The following is a 23,850-nucleotide window of genomic DNA, read 5'->3' as shown; positions in this document are numbered from 1 at the left end:
ATCTTGTCATACATAGTAAAGGGTAATTTAGATTAAAACAGACGGAAGGATCGGGGAAAGGGACATGGACGGACTATATCTTTTATATCCGAATATATTATTCTTGAACTGTAAATTTATATAGCAAAGTTCTGCTTTTTTGTAAGATTGCGAAAAAGACGAAGAAAAATGAGATGAGAAAAGATATAATGAAGAGTGATAATAAAATTAAAAAATAATATATATAGATAGGAAATTCACAGAATAAAATATTATTTTACACCTTAATTTTTTCCTACAAATGCAACTAGAAAACTTTGAATAGCAACAAGGTATTCTTGAAATAAATTTTCAATGTTCGTTTCCGGTGAGCAACATTGCATAAAATTATATTCCGTAACTCCTTCGTAATATTTTATTACAGCGTTTTGTTATTCTTTCAGATGCAGAGAAATACTTGCATAATTATTCATGTTTTCGAATATAAAATATTATGTAATTAACATTCAACTAAAACCTGCAAACCTTCAAGGAGAGAGCGTATTCCCTCTTGAAAGGCTGGTAACGCTCGTGCGGCTCTTATGATGTTACAAGTGTTGCTTTCTATTAATTAACCCGTTTGCTCGTTTGCTACTAATGCCGCCTAGCTGGAAAATTACACGTTAAAAAGAATTGCATCGGCCGGGAATCGAACCCGGGCCGCCCGCGTGGCAGGCGAGCATTCTACCACTGAACCACCGATGCTTCATACTTAGTAGTTATAAAGTTTGAGAAGTACCGACCTCTAAACTGCGAGAGACGTGACTTTCGGACACTTTGCGCCTTTCACAACACACCTTCATAGAATTTACTGATGTTCTGATATTTCGATTTCGATAGATCGAAATTCTCATACAATATTAACATAAGTACTAAATTGTAATCGTCATATTTTTTGGTATGTAAATATTTTGCAGTGAGTCTTTGTACAGGAACCTTTTTTTTGTTTTTTTTTTTTTTTTTATGTAATTACTATCTCTGAATAATAACTCAAATATGGTAAATATTCTCGCATGGGAAATGATCTTGGTATTGTTTGTATGAGAATTTCGAAGGCACCCGGACTCTTAAGAGTCTATACTAATAATATTATGCGAAAGTTTGTCTACCTGTCCGTTTGTTAACGCTTCACGACTAAACCGTTAAATCGATTTTGAAGAAAGTCTGCAGATACTTGCAAAGGAAAAGGACATAGCATACTTTTCATCCCGGAAAAATGTACGGCTCCCGATTTTATGAATTTTGGCGCCGTTGAACGGCGTCTATTAGACAGGCGGGATCTAGTAGAATTCTATACTAATATTATAAATGCGAAAGTATCTCTGTCTGTCTGTCTGTCTCGCTTTCACGCCAAAACTACCGAACCGATTGTAATGAAATTTTGTATACAGATAGTCTAAGGCCTGAGAAAGGACATAGGCTACTTTTTTACTGGAAAAAAGGGTTGTAAGGGGGTGAAAATACGAAAATTTGTTCAAATTAAGTTAGTTCCAAAAATTCATATTAGATGGCGCCGTGCGTCTCTTACATCGCGCTAACGCTTGACCAACATCTTTCTATAAGAGGTGGTATCATCATATATTCAAGTTTCGATTTTTTCGATTGTTATTTCTTATTTACGTTATTTAATAAGTCAGTACTTTATATTAAATACAGTGACGTAACCTTAAACCTATCAATGATAAATAGTTTATGGGTAAAGTTGTGTAATTGGGGGGCTAAATAAGTTTTAAAATTTGGCATAAAATATAAAGTTTAATTTTAAAAAATGAAATATTATGTGCACACTGCACAGCTGTTTTGATTTAAGGGGTACCAGGTTTTTTTTATAAAAGCTTTTGACACCAATTTTGTTGACATCGCGCGCTATAAACTGAAGTCCACGCGGACGAAGTCGCGGGCAACAGCTAGTATAAAAATACTCGTGTCGCGGATTTCGTTGTGAAACTCCTCCGTAACGGCTAGAGTCTGGACTCTGAACCGATTTTATAGTTACGTGTGATTATCTGTACTGTAGGTCTGAGAATCGACCAACATCCAGTTTTTATACCCGAGTCCCAAATTAACTTGTATGGCTAAATAACACTTATCCTGGATTGAACCATATGAGGTGATATCAGGCGTATGCAGTATGCACTGATAACTTAAATGAAAGATGAATATGTATAAAAATTAAAAAGGCCAAGACCAGCTCTACATTTAGAAAGGTAAACTTACGGATAAAGATTGCTCAGTTCAGGTCAACGCTCCCAACGAATCTTATATATAATCTTATGCAATGCCTCTGCTAGCGTTTGCAGCATAAATCATTAAAATATATCTAGGTATAGTCTAATGGTGACTTTCCGATCCTCGCGGGCCGCGGCAAGCGACCACGACCGACATAATTTCAAATAAAAAGCGACTTTATGAACTACGCTATGCATAGGCTTCATTTTCTACCTACATTGATCTAGCAATCCAAGCCGCCGCCTTTTTGTAACGTAGAACAAAATTATAGCTATGGCTTAGGTCAGTGATGCCCAACCAGTAGCACGCGGGCATCTGATATCTAGGCGCCCGCGAACAATATGGGTCAACTAAATAAATAAACATTAACTGAATTCTCTATTCTCTTCATCTAAACTGATGTAACTAGGAAACTAAATATTATACTTAACGAAACACTACAATGCAAAGAAAAACTTAAAACACATTGTTCTAAGTTGTATGTTTTTTTTTTAAATATCTATGGACGCTTCACACCACGTCAGTCTGGCCCCGTGGTAAGTACCTGTTGGACTTGTGTTACGGGTACCAGACAACGGAAATATATTTAATACTTTTATACTATACATACATTTAAGATTTTTATTATATGATACACATATTTAATACACATCCATGACCCAGGAACTTAGTTTGGTTGGTTGATAATTAAAGATAGACTTTGACAAAATTAGTTTATTGTAACTTGCTTGTGCGAAAAAAGAGAATAGAAAAGAGAATGAGAAAATGACGAAGCAAATACGTAAAATATTAATTATTCGAAAGGTAGTTCAAATATTAGTTTGTCAGTAGATAGAAATGTTAATGCGCCGGTCATCGTTAATCTACTGCTGTTGCTATTTAGTAATCGTAGGCGCTCGAACACACATAATATAATATCTGACTTGATGAACGCAATTTCAGCTTTCGTAAAAAAATCTATCTATGGAAGAGACAGTTAGAGGAGAAAAATTTTCAACATTTACCTTCCTTTACTGTCCTTTTTGACGTCGAATTCCTTGCGTATCGGGTTTCAGCATGGCTTATCTGGATTTTTATTATTATTTTCAACAAAAAATTAAAACCGACTTCCAAGGTAAAAACAATAATAATATTAACTAAAAAGTAGTAAATAACTCTTACTCTATAATAGTGCCTTTTTCAGAATTCGTCTAAATCTCAACTATTTCTGTACATACTACAGTCTTCATTACTTTGAAGTCGGTACCAGCTAATTTTATCGTGAGCTCAGTCAATGTCAGAATATCTGAAGCTTTTGGGACTGGTACCGACTTCAAAGTAATGAAGACTGTAGTATGTACAGAAATAGTTGAGATTTAGACGAATTCTGAAAAAGGCACTATTATAGAGTAAGAGTTATTTACTACTTCTTAGTTAATATTATTATTGTTTTTACCTTGGAAGTCGGTTTTAATTTTTTGTTAAAAATAATAATTTCACTCTTTTTAGTTAACTACAAGATAAGGCTTTATGCGTAAATTACCACTACGAATGTTCACTATTCACATTATGTTACTGTAAGCGAAATTGTGGTAAATGCTTGCAGTTATCTAAGCGATGCTGCAATTCAAAAACTTTTATCTTTAAAGGTTCAGGAGTTCTGTTCAGTGCCTTTGGACCAAGAGACACATTCGTATGAACTTTCTCTTATTCGTAACATATGTTTAAGTTACTAGAAACAATATTTTAACCAATATGAGTCTTTTGATAAATTTCAAGCATTTCCCTCGATTGCTCATAGATCCCATCATCAGCTCACCACTTTCGTAATTATTACACAAAATCAAGATTAAATTCTATACAACAACACAAGAATTTCGAAAATCGGTCCACAAACAGCGAAATAATCACCAAAAACATCTGCTTCGATGCAAAATATCACGAAAAGCATCAATAATTGGGTCATAATGTAATTTTGATGATGATGATCAAATAAATTGATGTGTTGGCTTATGCTTTCAGTTCTTTAAACAACGCCGAAATCCCCGAACCCGTATCTATAAGGATTCAAAAGTTATGTTGGGTACCTTCGGATCCAGGGTATAACCTGATGCGAAATCTTTTTTTTTGGTAGCATATACCTTGAATGTTTCAGAAAAAATTGAAATCACTATATGTTTCGATACAAATTTCAAGGAGTCCCCTCGATTCCTCCAGGATCCCATCATCAGATCACTACTTTTGTGAACATGGTACCAAATTTGAGTTAAACCCTATACAACACAAAAAGAATTTTGAAAATCGGATCACAAACGGCTGAGTTATCGTTGAACATACAAAAAAAAATTAAAAAAAAAAAAAAAAAAAGATACATACAGCCGAACGTATAACCTCCTCCTTTTTGGAAGTCGGTAAAAATAGCGCTTGGAGCAATACCAGTTGGGCACCACTGGCCTAGGTTATAAAGTAGCTTAATTTTATTTGAATTTTTGTCCTGTAGAAGTTTATACTTAAATGAAAGTTTTCACCTTTAGAAGTGACATAATTCCTAGACCTAACGGTAGCACTCAGAAAGATATTAAATTAAGTAATAATTATTTTATTTGACACAAACAGCTTCTCAATTATAACAGTTTTTTTTATGAAATAAGGGGGCAAACGAGCAAACGGGTCACCTGATGGAAAGCAACTTCCGTCGCCCATGGACACTCGCAGCATCAGAAGAGCTGCATGTGCGTTGCCGGCCTTTGAAGAGGGAATAGGGTAATAGGGGAGGGTAGGAAAGGGAAGGGGTAGGGGATTGGGCCTCCGGTAAACTCACTCACTCGGCGAAACACAGCGCAAGCGCTGTTTCACGCCGGTTTTCTGTGAGAACGTGGTATTTCTCCGGTCGAGCCGGCCCATTCGTGCCGAAGCATGGCTCTCCCACGTATAAGTTACCTGTTTAACTCTTCACTTACGCTTGTCCATGTTTTGAGGAATAATTTCAATTATTTTGTGTAGTAGGTATTTATTGCAAAATATACAAACATGACAATGCAATTTTAAATCACACACTTTCACAAAAACCCTGAGCCAACAAATAGTTTCAAGGGCTGGTTTCGGCAGTTTTTTGACGGAATTTCATCCATTCAACAACGTCTTTGATTGGTTCAAACAATGACCAATGAAAAACGCTAGAGAATAAACATCTCTCAATTATCCCAGAAATCGGTCAATATTCCTTGAATTCAAAGTTCAAACTATCTGGGGAACTAATTCAAGATCGGACGGTGCTTGAGACATTCCGCTTGCAAGGTATTCAGCGAACCAGCTTCTGACGAGATGGCTGCCGTCCAAGAAAACTTCAGCGGGGCTCAATCCATTCAGCAAATGAATTGTCAAAACTGTCAAACTGACAAATGTCTAATCAGTACAAAAATACATAAATGAATTGCAAGCAGAGTTGCATTTTGCGATTTTAGAAAAATGAATCATATCATGATTCTTCGAAGCGACCATTTTAGCCCCGCTGGACATTCGATAAATCAATTATTAGGACTATTGTCTATTGGTTTTATATTATATTCATTCTAATATTATAAACGCGAAAGTGTCTGTCAGACTGTCTGTTTCCTCTTCACGCCCAAACCGCTAAACCGATTTTGGTGAAATTTTGTATGGAGACACTTTGAATCCCGGAAAGGGCATGGAATACTTTTTATCCCGGAAAAATGTACGGTTCCTGCCCGACAAACGAATTTTGGTGTGACGACGTAACGGGCGCGGCGTCATCTAGATAATAATTAGTCTCCCAAGCCTGCACATTACAGCGGGGCTAAAATGGTAACTTTTAGCAATTCCTCTCAATCAATTCAGCGACGATATTACGAGCAATATCGTCGGTGATTCATCTAATTTTGTAAAATTACGTCCTACGTCAACGGCAATTCAATTTATTAGCAGATTCATAATTGAAACTGTATTGCCATTCTGAAAAACATAAAAACGAACATGACCGGTTTTTTTCTACATTTATTTATGATTTTATGAATGATCCACGAAATATTTGATATAATTGTTATATTTTATGTATTAAACTGTACATTTATTGTATATTTGTTCATTAAAATAATTTTATGACTAAAAACAAAATTGTTTAATAATTTCACCATAATCTTCAAATATTTAATTCGTTATATTTTCGTAACGTTACTGCCGCAAGGGCATCTATGCCCATATAACAATATGAAAATTTAACCGATACTTGAATGGTGATTTAGATTTAAAGAGAAGTATCCTAAACTTAAGCTACCAAATGCAAAAAAGCATACTATTATGCTTCTATGTAAATTACATTCATCATCATCATCATCACAACCATCACACTCTTGAATCCCATAAAAAACAGCGTGTCTGCAGTTTTTAGTTTTCATCTGAACGATAGATGGCGTTGAGTGTATCAAATTAGGCTAACAAATAAAAAATACAATAAATAAATGCACCATCTAGTAGACTATTTTTAAAACACGTTCACAAACTGCAAAATTCTCCCAAAGATGTCGCTGATTAATTTTAATCGAAAAGGACATTTATTAAAGCTTTCTTAACTCTTTTAGTATTTGGCTCTTTTAAAATATGTATCTATATTTTTTTATAAATATAGATACTAAAAAAAATTTTTTTTTATTCCGTCGGCGGGATTCGAACCCGCGACTCCCGGCTTGACCGGCTACCAATGCGCTCATCCATCTGTTTTTCTGACATTATGTATTTCTATTGCCGCTATAATACTAAATACTAAAAACAAAATAAATTAAATATTTAAGGCGGGCTATATGTAGCTTCACTCTGCATCCTCTATCGGTTGTATCACGGGGAGTGCTCTGAGGAATTGTTCGGAATCATACCACCTGCAACTTTTCGCCATCGCCCCACGCGAAAAATATACTTACCATCCTCATCACCTTGATGAGTGGCAGTCTTTCACCGTGCATTTTTCGCGTAACTTTCTGCCGCACACTGTAAAACTCTGGAACGAACTGTCACCAGCAGTATTTCCGGACCTATACTAATATTTTATCGCTATATCTTTATTTTATTTAAAAAAATCAGCTAATCTTTGACCTTGTCGTCATCCCTATTTGTCTGTGAAATACCTATCTAATTTACGCGGGCGAAGCTGCGCGGAACGTTATATTTCGCGTGGTCACAAGTCACAACATCACGCGTACAAACGGCTATTTTGATGGAATTTGGTATGGAGATACTTTGAGTCTCGGGAAAGGACAAGGAATACTAACTTTGTCCCGGAAAAAGTGCGGTTCCCACACAATATACTTTTCTGATTTGCGCGTAAACGACTCAATCGATGTACGGGAACAACTATAAACTAAAATCCACGCGGGCGAAGTCGCCGGCAACAGCTAGTTTTAAAATAATCAAAATTAATCAAATAGAACCTAAATAATTATTATTATAAACTGCGACATTTGGTACAGCGCCATCTATTCGAATGAATAGGTTTCATTATAATTTAAAGGTGCATAGAATACGGTACGTGATATATGATTAAAATTGTGTTTATTTTCATTCATAGATGGCGCTTTTTATAATCAGGCCATGTTTTAAACATATTATGGGTTACATATTAAGGGCCAATTCACACCGGATCGGCAGCGGCGCGGAGAGGCGCGGCGAGGCCGGCAGCGGCGCGAAGAGGCGCGGCGAGGCGCGGTGAGGTCGGCAGAGGCGGTCGCTTTTGCACGCTCGCGGCCGCTGGCGGTCGCGCGCTACCTTCAGAGCGCCGCACAGTGGATCGAAAATCGAGTTTCATAGACATAGGAACTTGAATTTCCAGATGTCATTTTTTTGGGCTGAAATATGTTTTCCTAGTTGTTATTACATAATAAAATATTGTAAAAATAATAAAATGTAAAATAATATAAGAAACAATATCTCTGGAATCGCATTGTTGGCCGTTATATCCTCACACACTATTATAGTACTAATTATTACTCACTTTTTTTATGATATAAGGGGGCAAACGAGCAAACGGGTCACTTGATGGAAAGCAACTTCCGTCGCCCATGGACACTCGCAGCATCAGAAGAGCTGCAGGTGCGTTGCCGGCCTTTTAATAGGGAATAAGGTAATATGAGAGGGTAGGGAAGGAAAGGGAATAGGGGAGGGTATGGAAGGGAATAGGGTAGGGGATTGGGCCTCCGGTAAACTCACTCACTCGGCGAAACACAGCGCAAGCGCTGTTTCACGCCGGTTTTCTGTGAGGACGTGGTATTTCTCCGGTCGAGCCGGCCCATTTGTGCCGAAGCATGGCTCTCCCACGTACATTTTAGCATATTTTGTATAACGGCACCATTTGTACTTAATTTTGGTTAATTAAAAACTGTCCATTGGTACTTTATTTTGGTTAGTTAAAAACTTAATTCAAATAGAAAGAAGAAAGAAATTATTATGGCGATATAATGTATCAACCCTCTCTTTTTCCAGTGTCCCCAGTAACAATTTAAAACTTCCAACTGAATTAAATTAAATTGTCTGGAACTACTTGACATATTCTATTGATTTTTTGTTAAATGATTCGTGTTCTTTACTTTCATAAAAAAATTGTAACTCCCATATTATTACACGTAGCTGCGTCTTTTTACATTTTATTATGTAATAACAACTAGGAGACCATATTTCAGCCCAAAAAAATGGCATCTGGAAATTCAAGTTCTTATGTCTATGATACTCGATTTTCGATCCACTGTGCACCGCGCGTCCGTCGGCGGAAAATGCTCGCGGCACCTCGCGACGCCTCGAGGCGCCTCGCGACGACGCGCGCGGTCGCGGGAAGCCGCGAGCACTTTTCGCGGAAGGTCGCGCGGCGCCTCGAGCACTTTTGAACGTAAACAAAGTTTAAAATTATTTCACACTAAAAGTGCTCTTCGCGCCGCTGCCGGCCGCTGCCGATCCGGTGTGAATTGGGCCTAACTTTATGGTTTTAAATAGCGCTCAATAATAATTGTGATAAAGTATTATTTTTTGAGTAAGAGTTCATAAAATTATAATTTTATTGCAGGATTATAATTTTAATGTAATATTCATAACTTTATTATATTATAATATAAGCGAATATTATGCAGAAATAGTAAACTATTCATGTAATTGTAATACCTGGTAAATCAAGCTTTGCTCGAAATTCAAAGAAATACTTAATAAACATAGTTGAATGAACCAAAAATGTATTGTACCTACCTACTCTGAAAAACCTAGATCGAACGAACATGTGCGGTTTCCCAGGCCGAAGACCTTGTCAGGTTTTTTCTCAACAATATTACTCTCATCAATATTAATCAATCAATATTAAACCGAGAAATTATTTTAAATAAGTACAGTGGAAACTGGAAATGTTTGATTTAAATATAATATTTATATAGGCTCAAAACTTAAATCAGAACAATTATAAGTGCCTACGAAGTAATGGTAATATTATAAACTCGACTTGCAATTTCTTACAGACCGTACATTTCAAAATTCCTGTTAGTACCAATTTGAAAGCTAGAAGAAAGGATTACGGGCTCAGAAAATAAAAAAAAATAAAGAAAGAAAATCGCAGAGCTCTTTCCTTATAACATAATTAATTAATCATTTTAATATTTTCCTTAAGTATGTCTTATTTGAGGTTAAATAACCGACCTCGTTGCAGGCAAAACCAGTTGCACTTGGCAGGCATAAAGGACAATATTATTATTACTCAACACTATTCTATCAACTCCACCGTCGAGTCAGTCTGTTCAACATGGAATTAAATAATCCAATTTTAAAGTTCCATCCGAACACAGTGATAGAAATCAGGAAACAGTACGGCCTGGATGCCCCCGGAAGGATGGACGAAGCGATCGATATTCTGGAAGAATGGGTGAAGAAACAGGAACATTTTACAGTTAAAACGTTTCGTATGTTCATTTGTTTTTTTTATTTGATTGTGATATCAGAAGGAAACAATATTATGTTGCATTCATAATCGCAAGTGTCGTCTTGGCGGAGCACTACAATGCCCCTAAAAAAATTAAATTATTATTATTTTTTAAATGAGTATATTTTTTGCTATAAATTATAATAAACGAAATGACACCGGCAGCACCACAGTATTACAATAAGTATTCCATAAATATTGTAATTTGTAATTATGTAATCTGTGGGCAGCACCAAAATTTTCTCGCGGGAACCGTAGGTAGGTAGTTACGTTTTTCCAGGATGAGAAGTATATGTATAATAATTATAAATGCGAAAGTATGTATGTCTGTCTGCAGCTCTGTTACCTCTTCACGCCCAAACCACTGAATCGATTTTGCTGAAAGGTATGGTATGATACTTTAAGGCTTTGAGGCTCAAAGCCTAAAAGTAAGGCTTTAAGAGGATTCCACACCGCCGTTTTTCCATACAAACGCTGTCCCCTGTTTCCTTCCTGGATAATGCCGGTAGAGTTATGATTTTTTTCCTGAATATCTATGGCCACTATTAGCATGTCCCTATGTTTTCTTTTTTTTTTTCATAATTTAATTATTAAAAAACCGGCCAAGTGCGAGTCGGACTCGCGCACCGAGGGTTCCGACAGCTTAAAGGTATTATAGACCTGAGTATTTGGTATGAATTTCAATTTAATACCTCTACGCGTTTATGAGGAAATGGGTAGTAAGTTTAAAATTATTAAAAAAAAATATATTATGTGATGTAACTAAAAAATTATGGTTTTCGTAATTTTTCCTTTATCTATGCTATAAGACGTTGCTTCGTACCAAATTTCAAGATTCTGAGTTCACGGGAAGCACCCTGTAGGTTTTGATTCCCTTGCAAGTGTCGAAAATTTGCGGCATAAACGGCTGTATCTTTTGATTGCGTTGGCTTAGAAGTTTGATTTTTTCACAGCTTCAAGGGACAGTAGACCTGAGTAATTGATATAAATTTCAGCTTCATACCTCCACGCGTTCCTGAGAAAAAGGGTCTTGACAGACGGACGGACGGACAGACGGACAACAAAGTGATCCTATAAGGGTTCCGTTTTTTCCTTTTGAGGTACGGAACCCTAAAAAGATAAGAACGTCCAAAAACCCAAAAAAATGGCTAGATTTTCCTTTGTGTTCAAACACCCAGAAAACAAAACTGGCTAAAATATACAAAAAAAATAAAACATAGGAACACAGCTCAAGCCTTGCTTTAATTCTTAATGAAAAAATTACTTAAATCGGTTAAATTTTGGAGAAGGAATCAGCGGACAACGAATCGAAGATTTTCTGTTCTTTTATTAGAACTTTTGTCGTGTTGTCTCTATCGCGCTCTGCGGTGGGAGACTTGAGATTGGTGAGACAGCAATACATTTTCAAATACTTATTTTCAATTTCTCTCGCCCCTGGTGTATCCTCTTAAAGCCTTAAAGTAAGCCCGGGGCTCACAGGTTCAGGGGTTTGGGCGTGAAGAGGTAACAGAGCTGCAGGCAGACAGATACACTTTCGCATTTATAATAATATTGTTAGTGTGGACATAACCTTACTGAATTTCAGCGAGAGGCATTTTGGAAAGAATCATCATAAATAACAAGGGATCTTTGGAGACATCGAAGAAAAAACTGGACAAGGCCTGCACATTCCGGACAATTTTTCCCAATTTCTACGAAAGTATGGATTTACACAACTATATTGGCTACAAACTTGTGTAAGTAGAATTGAACTATTTTACCAAGAGTACCTACCTAAGTTATAATGTTTTATGTAACGTGGAATTAGAAAAGCCATGAGATGGCACGAATAGTCCAGTAGGCAGTAGCTCTACCATGAGTTTAAAGCTATAGTATTTTTCGATACTCGATACCGACTACCGTAAATTTTTAATATGGCAAAAAAAATCACCATAGTAAATATTTACGTTAGTCGGTATCGAGTATCGATAAATACTATAGCTTTAAACCCATCACATTGTAGAACTACAGGTCGCTCACGGGAATACCATGACCCCAAAATAAAAATTATAACACAACTAGCTGACCCGGAAACGTTGTTTTGCCATATTATAAATTATTTCTATTAAATTAAAAACCTATTCTAACCTACAAATGTACATAATATAATTAATCTGTAAATTGTTCTATCAAAGAAGTTATTTCTAGGCAAATGGCGGACCTAAGTAATTTATCAAACCCATCCGACTGATCACAGCTAAGATTGAATTGACATAAGCCGACCACATGACGTAGGTCCGTCAACTGCCTAGCAATCAATTTCCTCGGTGCAGTGACGGATTAACCCTTAATCAAATTAAGCGATTGCCTAGGGCATCACGTCTGATGACCAGACCATCACCAGAAGGACAGAAATCATCCGTCGTTAGGCATCACGTCTCACTCTCACGTCACCAAAAACCACACCAAAAAATATTCTAGGAAAAAATTAGCAAAAAAGTAAAAACTAATGTTTTTAGGTGGTAAAAGTTTAAAAACCCATTCTAGTTAACATACGGATTAGAGGGGGGGCGGGGTACACAGGCATGGATTGCTTAGGGCATCAAGTAGTCTTAATCCGTCACTGCCCTCGGTGGTAGGTACCATTACTGTATACAGTATACACATTAAAATCGGTTGAGCTGAACCATTTTGGAGGAGTTCACGCACAATGTGACACGAGCATTTTATATTAGATTTTGTTTTTCCGAGTAGGGAAGTATGCCTAATATTAAATGTTACCAAAGGCTCTGGAAGTTACAGAGAGTGACAGCAATGCACCTGCAGCTCTTCTAATGTTGCGAGTGTACATGGGCGATGGTAGTTGCTTTCCATCAGGTGACCCGTTTGCTCGTTTGCCCCCTTATTTTATATATGAAAAAAAAACTTGTACCTCTCCAATTGCTGCGGATGTTCATCACCATTGTGATGATTCATCATGACGTCATCAGGACGCCTATGGGTTATTACTTATTCTATGGCCCAGAAAAATCCACTACATTTTAGAATTGATTAATGATTTTGTTTCAGCACATGCACACTCCTGCCCAAAATGACACCAGACCACGGCAGAATCATTATTTTTAAATGTCATGGGAACAGATTTGATCAAATACAATATCACTACAAATACTTTCTACTCGTGAGTTATTTTTTTAATTTATTTAGGTCCCTACTAAACTGTGCACCCCGGTATTTAAGAGCTCACGTGACTCTAAAAATCAAACATCGTCCTTCTCTCTTCACACTCACGCCCGTCTTTCACATGCCAGGTGAAAAAGGACGGCGCGGAATCATCGCCGAGTTAGTTTTACTTGAATAAAAGACGAACTATAATGATTATGAAAAAAGTGCTTTGAGCAAATTTAGGTTTTATCAATACCTTTTTAGATACTAAAAAATATTAAAGAAAAGACAGCAAACTTCGAAGATCCAAGCAAAAATGTGTCTAAAACAAGGTTTTTTTAAAAAAGAAAATATCGAGCATTTTTTGAGTAATCGTGTTTTCGTCTTGAGCATTTAATCTTTATGAACTGAAGTTACTTGTGTCAAAAAATTAGTTTTCTAGACCTTACAGATTTTGAGATCTAGGTTAAAGTATGTAGTCAAGTTAGGGTCATATGGGCTCTTAAAGTTGAGAGCTATTCTACTACAAAACTAATCACCCCGGCGTTACGAGTTTCCCCATACAAAAGTGAAAAAAATACCAACTGCTCCCTCTGGATCGTATCCAACGAACATACCATCCTCATCACCTTGATGAGTGGCAGTCTTCCACAGTGCGTTTTTCGCTTAACTTTCTGCCGCGCACTGTAAAACTCTGGAACGAACTGTCACAGCAGTATTTCCGGACCTATACGACCTGCAAACCTTCAAAAAAAAGAGCGTATTCCCCCTTAAAAGGTCGGCAACGCACCTGCAGCTCTTCTGATGTTGCGAGTGTCCATGGGCGACAGTAGTTGCTTACCATCAGGTGACCCGTTTGCTCGTTTCCCCCTTATTTAATAAAAAAAAAACATCTTTCATCGCTGCTACCTTCACAGTGAACTCTCTACAAGGAACACGCACACACCCTTAAGTATTATCATTTATCACTTTATTTTGTTACATTCTGTATATTGGCGTTATACTGTTTACTGTTTAGTATGGTCCTAAATCAGCACCGGATTTATGCATAGGCCGTTATAGGTCACGAGCCACGAGCCCACGACCTAGGGGCGGCAGCGTTCACAGAGACCATAGGTATATCAGATAGATTACATACATGGGGCGGTAAAAAGTGAAAACAAAGTGCCTACTATCTAGTTTTTATTATTCGTAGCTACTATCATAAAAAATATAAATTGTCCTAGTTGAAACTTGAAACAGAAAATATTATCTAAGATTTTGATTTACTTTAGTGATTCCTGTTAGCAGTACGGCAGCTGCTTTGGAATTCTGCGCTTCGCTTTAGAAAACTGCTAACTGCTAGTTTTGATAACTGGTAACTGCTAAGGGTGGGTTGCACCAGAGGCGTGGTTAAAATTAAGGTTAAAATTATGGTTATAGTTAAGGCTACATTAAATTTAGCCTAGCGGTCCATTTTTAACTTTCACCAAAGATTTGACATTTTGCATGGTAGTTAAAGTTACAGTTATAGTTGTTGGTGCAACCCAACCTAAGACGAAACAAAATCTGTGATCGAGGCATACGATTTGACGGTCTCAAAAGGAAGAAATTCTGAGAGGGGTTTTTTTTTTTTTTTTTATTATAAAATTGGGGCCGTCTATAGACTGTTCGTCCATATCCTTTTTTTGTTATTTTATTATTTAGATTTTTCGCACCAAGGATAATTGAAATAATATTATGAATTTTAATTAATTGTGGTCCATCACGCCATGGACACTTTTTTTTTTTTTTTTTTTTTTTATATGTGTATATGTATATTTAATAGAATAGAGTATAATATGTTATACATATAAATAAATATATACATTTTATTATATTCTGAGAGGGGGTTAAATAGTACAGATTTATGCTCCTAATAATTAACAGGCTATATTTTATCCCGAAATAGTGTTTTTGTGTCATGCCCGGGCCAGCGTAGTTCTTCGTGCTTAAAACGATACCATTGGACGATCTGTGTGTATCGTTCAATGGTATCGTCTCATAGCACGAAGCTTCGTGACGATAGACGCATGTGCAGCCGCGGCATAAGTCATAACATATTTTAATACAATGCTATTACCCTCTAAGCAACGCAACGACGTGCCTATCAATAGGTAAATAGTATAGGTATATTTTATATAGTAAATTTGAGAGCAAAAATATAAAAATAATTTTGAAACACGGTTTTAAGCTACGAATAATAAAATCCGAGGAAACGTAACTCCCCAAGCAGCAAATGGACGTGCTATAATGGTCGAGAGCACGTTCTTGTTTTCGCTTTAAGTTCTATAAAAGTTCTTAAAACAGTCGAGTAAAAGTGCTGTAAACGTTTACTCGACGCGAAAAAGGCGCAAATTATTCAGACTAAAGTCCTATTAAAGTGGAATAAGCGCTGAGTAAGCAACAAAAAGATGCTGTAAGATTTGAGTAAAAGTGGTAGAAAACACTAAAAGAGTTTTAAGAGTAACCAAAATGCGTATATAGGATATTTAGTTCAATAAACGCAATTGATTTGCTATTATACAGATAAAGTGTGCTATAATAGCAGACGAATTGCTTTTATTCTCCTTTTTAGTTCTATAACAGCGAATAGAATGCTTTTACTCGACAAATTAGTGCTGTAAAGAGTGCGAGCTTGTGTGCTACATAAATTTAATGTAAAAAAATTATAGTTATTAAACTACATCTCAATCCTTATTTATATTATCAAGTTTTTGAGAAATCAATATGTGATTATTTTTACTGTTCGTGTAGCTACTCCAAAACATCATGCGCAACAAGCTTTATTGATAAACCCAAAGGCATTTTTACATAAACATTCATGCGCTGCCTATTTTCTTAAATTTGAAGACTAATTAATATAATTAAATTTACTTAAAATATATTTTTTTACTGCCATTGTCCACATTGATAATCTAGTTGCAGTTACAGCTAACTTATTCCATTAAAAGTCGAGTAAGAGTGCTGGTCACCACATTTATAGCACAAGGTGTCGCCATGATAACAGGATTTAGGGTTCGCTTCGTAAATATCGTATAACAGCTCTTAATTACACTACAGCTCCTATACGAACGTTTTTAATTCTACTATAAGAGTTAGTCTGTAAGCGTGCAGTAACAGCAGCAATGTTGCCATAAGCAATTCGATTGCGTTTATAGAGCTTTTATAGAAACATAAAAGATAGCTGAGTAACGGCTGTATAAAAGCACCCAATTCAGCGAATAATCTATTCTACAGCTATTATACGACTGTTAGAGATCAAACGATCGAATAATGAGTATTTTAGCCATATTAATTCAGCATCTGCTAAAAGGTGGAGTAAAAGGGCTAAAACATAGTGCTGTAAACGTTTATTCGACGTCCTTAAAGCACAAATTAGCAAATATTGCCAAATAGTCGAGATAACCGCTATTATACGATAAATAGGTGTTTTATGAACGGTTACCCGGCTCTTATACGATTAAAGGCTGAGTAAAAAAATCCTTATTCGACTGTTTTGCTGCTTGGGTCCCATATACTTAAACCGTTTTGAATTTGGTTCCTCTTCGCACACTAAAATAAAGCCGAAATAAAGCCGTTGACATTGCTATTCACTTCTATATTTACTTAAGTACACAAAATAATTGTAATTTATACGTGGGAGAGCTATGCTTCGGCACGAATGGGTCGGCTCGACCGAAGAAATACCACGTTCTCACAGAAAACCGGCGTGAAACAGCGCTTGCGCTGTGTTTCGCCGAGTGAGTGAGTTTACCGGAGGCCCAATCCCCTACACTATTCCCTTCCCTACCCTCCCTTATTCCCTTCCCTTCCCATTCCCATACCCTCCCCTCTTAAAAGGCCGGCTACGCACCTGCAGCTCTTCTGATGCTGCGAGTGTCCATGGGTGACGGAAGTTGCTTACCATCAGGTGACCCGTTTGCTCGTTTGCCCCCTTATTTAATAAAAAAAAATGTGTAACGAATACATACATGCATGCATAAAGTAAGTATGCATGTATGTATTCGGGTCACATTTTTACCTCCTAACTTAATTCTTTTATTATTTATTAATACTTATATTATATCTACATTCTACATAAACAAGTGTAATTTGTTATGAAAATGTTAATAAAATTCAACATTCCAGAAATACTTACTTAGAATAATTACACAAAATATTATAATAAGTATCAGGTTTATTTTGAGCTGTGACGTCAGAAACTCAATTAATAATTAGTTTAAAAATTACGAGTGCATAGCTGTTTTACATAATTTTTAATTCCAGGCATGCGAGTACTTACAAGCCTTTGACTACAGTACCGGCCTTAGTTTCGTGGTGGACTTGAAAGAAATAAATATCGTTGAATTTGTCAGAGCAATAAATGTAATGGACGTAAAAAAAGTAATGGATATAGCTACGGTTAGTACCTATAGCACTTGACCATCAGTTGACAGTATTTTTTGAAAATACTTTCATGAGTATTTCACAATCTACGAATAATAAAAACTCAGGAACCGTAACTCCCATACTATTACCGTTTTAAATCTGGTTCCGTTTGATCTGTCATGTAACGTCAGCCTAGTACCGCTCAAGGTCACCTAAATATTGCAAATGTATTGAAATGTGTATAGTAGGGGAGGTCGCGCTCATTTTAAAAAGTCATTTCATACCGAGCGAAAATCGTAACAATAATACTATTCTATTAATACATAAGAGTTTTGATCGTCAGCTACTGCAGTATGGGTGGAATAAAAATTGAAAGTATCTCAAAGTTGTTGTTGGAAATCGTATTGAATTGACATTAAAAAGATCCCAATTCGCACCCAATAAAGGTCATATCTAGATTATATACGTTTAGGTTTGGTAGGTGCTATTTTAGTTTTAGTATATAACAACAGATGGCGCTTTTAAAGTAAAATGTATATAATTCTTCTTCACAAATATTGACTATCGAATTAATTACTTAAAATTGCTATGTGAGACAATTTTATGGTTAATTCAAACGAAAATCGCCGTCAGCTGAATATTTGCAGGTGGAAATGTCGTCTACGCGACGCCCTAGGATACATTGAGCGCGAAGTAGGGCTATATTGGTTATAGCTTATATCGCTGGCTGACGGGCTTTCCACCCGCATGTTAACGACTGACGGTGGTCTTTATTATTAAAAAGGTATCAACATTCACCTGTATAAATTTTGTACGGTATGAAATGACTTTATATTTTAATTTTTTTAACATAGTTCAGTAACGCGTTAGATCCCCCGTCTGCGATACGGCTGACGGTGCATTTTTGGTTAAGCATGACCTCAATAATCATCCATAAAAATTTCATTCGGTATAAAATCACTTTTCGCAATTATTTTTTTACAACTTTGAAATACTCTCAGTTAACATCCAACCACGGGTGCGGCGTCTGACGCTGATTATATTGATTGATAAATATTAAGCTACCGCTGGACAAAAATTTGGTCGGTATGAAATGACTTAGCAAACGATAGCACTACCTCCCCTACTAGTACCTAAGGTACACTTTTTTGACAAGTATTGTGGAGCATGTTTTTTGACGGAGTTACTTTTCCTTAGTTTTTATTATTCGTAGTTCACAATCCATGAACATCGAAAACCCTAGTATGATTCAGACTTCAATATTGTATCATTGATGGCGCTAGGAGTACCGAATTAGCCGTCGCCACAGAGTACATTTGATTTTATAAAGGAATTGTAATCATAGATAACTGTACTCTAAGGGCCTGTTTCACCACTTTCTGATAAAGTGCCTAATAGGCTATTTACAACTTTTTGACAGATTGTCCATACTTGATCTGTCAAGTTAATTGGTGGATAGCCTTATCAGGAAGTGGTGAAACAGGCTCTAACTGTACTGAAATGACGTTGCAAAATATATTTCCGTTGTCTGGTACCCGTAACACAAGTCATTCAGGTACTTAGCACGGGGCCAGACTGACGTGGTGTGAAGCGTCCATAGTTAAAGATTATATTATTATTATTTCTCTAGGTTAGGTTGCACCAGAGGCGTGGTTAAAGTTAAAGTTATGGTTATAGTTAAGGCTAAATTTAACTTTAATTTTAACCTTAACTTTGACCGGAGAAATTGACAGATGACAGCTGGTCCAACAAGGTTATAAATGAACGCGGGTGGAGGCGCTGCTGGTAAAGGAGAACTGTCAAAAATGGCGTTTTTATATGATGACAGCAGCGTTAGTTCCTTTTTTCGCCACGTGCATTTAAAACCTTGTCGAGCTCTATGGTTATGGTTAAATATGACGTCTTGATGGCGTATATTTTTAACTTTTACCAAAGATTGGACATTTTGTTTTGTAGTTAAAGTTACAGTCATAGTTAAAGTAAGTTGGTGCAACCCAACCTAAGTGCGGCCGTTATAAGTACAATCTTTAAACCCGGCCGCACATTGTACGACATTTCTGATCAGAAACAGTTAAACGTCCGCGCTGTCTCTTACATTTTGTACTGAGCCGAGTGTTAAACTTTATTTATTTGGTATTCCAGGAAGGATACAGCATGCGACTAAAAGGAATACATATTATATCAGATTCCAAAGCGGTAGACTTGTTCGCTACATTACTGAGGCAAGTCTTGAAAGCCAAAATTGGTCAGCGCATTTCTTGCCACAAATACTTGGAGTCGTTGTACGAGATTGTACCCAGAGATATTCTACCGAAGGATTATGGTGGTGATGATAAAACTGTAGTTGAACTTCGCGGTAAGACTTTTTAAATTATTTTATTTAACTCTTAAATCGTGGTTGTATTTTCTTTTTTTTACTTTACTATTATTTTATTTTTAAAATATCAAATGGAACAAAAGCACTAAGGTTGGATTGCACCAACTAGCTTTAACTATAACTTTAACTACAATGCAAATTGTCAAATCTTTTTTCTGCACGTTTTAAATGCAAGTGGCGAAAAAGGGACTAACGCTCTCGTAATACAAAAACGCCATTTTTAACAGTTCTCCTTTACCAGCAGCGCCCCCGCCCACGTTCATTTATAACCTTGTTGGACCAGCTGTCATCTGTCAATTTCTCCGGTCAAAGTTAAGGTTAAAGTTAAATTCAGCCTTAACTATAACCATAACTTTAACCTTAACTTTAACCACGCCTCTGGTGCAACCCACTCTAAGTAGTTTACTACCACGGTATTACAATATTCAATTTATTACATAAAAAGTATAATGTAATACTGTCGATACTGTGGTACTACTAATTCAGAAGATAGTGTTTCCAAAGTACGCCGCTAGATGGCATTGCTTGTTGAAAAAACATGTTTCAATAATAAATTAATTTATGTTTACTTAATATCTTATATTAGCTTCAGCTAATTAAGCTACTACTGTATGAATTAATAAAATACATATTATTATGATTTTTTCAGATGACCTATTGAACGAATTATGCTCAGAAAAAATCATATCGCACTGCAAGGCGATGAACGAAGCCCGTACGAATGAAAATTATCGGTTGATAGCGGATTTCAACGAAGAATATTTGGGCATGGCTGGTACATTCAGAACTTTGACCGTGGACTAATGTAAACAGAAAAAATATAGTAAAATTGCCGATTTGCGATTACGTGTAGCTGTAGGCATGGGCGTACCCAGGGAGGGGCAGGGGGGAGGGGGCAGCTGCTCTTCTAGTATCTTTACTTTAATCCATAAAAATTAAAAATTAAGAAAACGAATTTTTGCCATTTGTTTTAGGGTTCCGTACCCAAAGGGTAAAAACGGCCTTGTGAGTAAAAAAAAAGTAAAGGGGCAGGAGTCATGCCTATATCAATTATCGTATAAACTTATAAAAAAGAACTGAATGTAGATTAAACAGCAGAATTGCAATAATACTTAATATTTTTTGTGAGTAATAATATGGACAACTAGATGTCCCGCGCGGTTTCGCCCGCGTAAATTAGGAATTTTACGGAAACCGTACATTTTCCCATAAAAATAGCTCTTATGTCCCAACTAGTGTTGAAAATTTCGGGAAGTTTCCGAAACTTTGGAATGTTTCAGGAGGTTTACCGGAAAATTTCCGTGAAAACTTCCAAACTTTCCGAAATTTTGGAAACTATCAGAAACATTTGCGAATTTTTAAAAAATGGTTTTTCTTCTATAAAATAGTCTTTTTTACCGACGAAAACAGATGAGGTACTCAATTCAATACGTATTTTTTTTAAAACACACACACACACACACACACACACGCCCACGCAACATACCCGCACATGCACTCGCACATACACACACTCACACTAATAACCTCAATAAAATAACTTTTAATTTAGTGTAATTATACTACGAATTATTATAAAAAAAATTAAAAATAAAATTATGTAATTATTCTAACTTTGTTTCGTCCCCACAGGACAGGCATCGCCTAGTGTGGGGAACCGTTATCGCATTAAATTAAGTATGTAAAAATTTTTGATCAATAAATATTTGTATTTGTATTTACTATGATTTACAGTGTTATATTTTTCCTGTCGATTTTTACGGATAATTAAATTTTTTATACCCTCAATCCCGTTACCTGTAGCTTCAATAAAAAAAATAAACGCAACAGACATCTGTGAATTTCTCCGGTTAAGGTTAAACTTAAAGCTAAAGGACGCTATCTTTAACTATAACCATAACTTTAACTTTAACCACGCCTCTGGTGCACCCAACCTCAATTGTATTTGTACAGGCTGTCATTTTACAACCACCAGAGAGAGAAAACATTTAAGAGCCAATTTGTAGATATTAAATTATATGCCATAAATCATGACATTAAGAGAGATTGCAGACTCGATCACACAAAAAGTGTGCCGTCTGCGATCTCCCTATAGGCTCGGACACTGGTTTTGGGAGTTAGGACACATTGTATAAATTGCGGTATTTTGTACAACGCCATCTATTCAAATGAATAGGTTTCATTATAATTTAAAGGTGCAAAGAACACTCATGTTATAATTAAAATAGTGTTCATGTTCATTCATAGATGGCGCCTATTACAACATGTTTAAATAGCGCAGAGCGCTCAATTAAAATTGCGATAAACTATTATCTTGGAGTTAGTGCTAATAAAATTATAATTTAATTGCAGGATAATAAATATTAATGTTTAATAAATTTTTATATCTTTATTATATTTAAAGCGTATATGCAGAAATATTAAATAATAAACATACTTACCTAGTTAAAAATTCGCTATGGTAGAAACTAGAACCGTTTCACAAAAATCACAGGCCGAAGACCTTGCTAGAATTTTTTTCCCCAATCGGATCCGGATACACTATCCTGGATAATAATATTAAAAATACGAAAGTGTGTCTGTTTGTCTGTCTGTCCGTTACCTCTTCACGCTGAACCAATTCTGATGAAATTTGGTATGAAGATACTTTGAGTCCCGGGAAAGGACATAGGAAAAATGTACGGTTCCCGCGCGATAAACGAATTTTGGCCCAACAGAGTTGCGGGCGTTATCTAGTGTTTATAAAACGTAGACCCCTGAGTCCTGACACCACCGACCAACACCAACAACCGCACATAGCAAAGGAGTATGTTTTTAAATGTATGGAGTCTGGTCCAAATTTCCACCACTAACGAGACCTATATAGTAAAATTGTCTACTAAATACTGAATCATTATAACCAGACCGCAATCAAAAATACACTGTCAGTGAAAAAATACCTTTTCGGCATTATGCAATGCACGGCGATGAATCGATCTAGCTAGGAATTATTTTCAGAAAATGTCTTTTTATTCGTGTTTTATCGATAATCGATAAACTGAAAAATATGACTCTTCCTGACATCTATTGACGACTAATAATACTATATTGTTAGCAACTAATTATTTTAACGACCAGCAGATGGCGTTATTAAGTAACACGAAGTCAATGAGTGTTTGCTATACCGAGCAAAGCTCGGTCATCCAGGTACTGATTCATTATGTTATGGGAGGAAAGAGCGTTGCGTCCATTTATTTTTAATTTTTTCAGTGCTCGTAAGAAATCTTTTCTTTTTAGCTTTCATATTGGTACTTACTAACAGGAATTTTGAAATGTACGGTCTATAAGAAATTGAAAGTCGAGCTTATTATAATTACTTTGTAGGCACTTATTGTTCTGCTTAAGGCCTTAAGCTTATTATAAAATGTTTCTTTAAATCAAACATTTCCATTGTATTTAAATGCGAGGGCTGCCTTTTAAGTTCTGTCGTTTGTAAACTTCCCGCGATCATCGAAAAAAATCCATATGGGATTTTAATCTCCTTGTATTTGGATTTCAAAAACAAAATATTTTTTTCAGATTGGTCGAATAGTCTTATTGTATCGTCTATTCAAAGGTGAAAAGTCGGTTGTGAAAATGGAAATGTTAAGGAAATTTTCCGTGCGATAATTTTTTACAACTAACGAAGTTGATTATCGCAACTTCGGCGTTTTGAGGAGATCACTTCTGTACTTAGTGATGCAGGACCATATCTTATGGCGGCTCTCGACATAGG

At 36.2% G+C, this 23,850-nt stretch overlaps 1 protein-coding gene and 1 non-coding gene across 2 annotated transcripts in view; one reads left to right on the top strand and one right to left on the bottom strand.

Moving 5' to 3' along the window:
- Positions 1 to 20,949, top strand: part of LOC121740611 — a 43,901-nt gene extending 22,952 nt beyond the window's left edge. Inside the window, exons 3-8 of the mRNA XM_042133343.1 lie at positions 9,917 to 10,166; positions 11,772 to 11,922; positions 13,235 to 13,346; positions 17,618 to 17,752; positions 19,862 to 20,075; positions 20,746 to 20,949. Of these exons, the coding sequence (XP_041989277.1) occupies positions 10,010 to 10,166; positions 11,772 to 11,922; positions 13,235 to 13,346; positions 17,618 to 17,752; positions 19,862 to 20,075; positions 20,746 to 20,900 (924 nt within the window). The 5' untranslated portion in view covers positions 9,917 to 10,009 and the 3' untranslated portion in view covers positions 20,901 to 20,949. The remainder of the gene's footprint in view (positions 1 to 9,916; positions 10,167 to 11,771; positions 11,923 to 13,234; positions 13,347 to 17,617; positions 17,753 to 19,861; positions 20,076 to 20,745) is intronic.
- Trnag-gcc lies at positions 653 to 723 on the bottom strand. Its single transcript has one exon. It is a non-coding gene; the product is annotated as a tRNA-Gly (tRNA).
- Positions 20,950 to 23,850: the final 2,901 nt, after the last annotated feature.

Source organism: Aricia agestis, chromosome 3, assembly GCF_905147365.1.
Source record: "Aricia agestis chromosome 3, ilAriAges1.1, whole genome shotgun sequence".
NCBI classification, from domain to species: domain Eukaryota; kingdom Metazoa; phylum Arthropoda; class Insecta; order Lepidoptera; family Lycaenidae; genus Aricia; species Aricia agestis.
The sequence above is the reverse complement of the archived record's forward strand: the minus strand, read 5'-3'. Positions and strand labels throughout refer to the sequence as shown.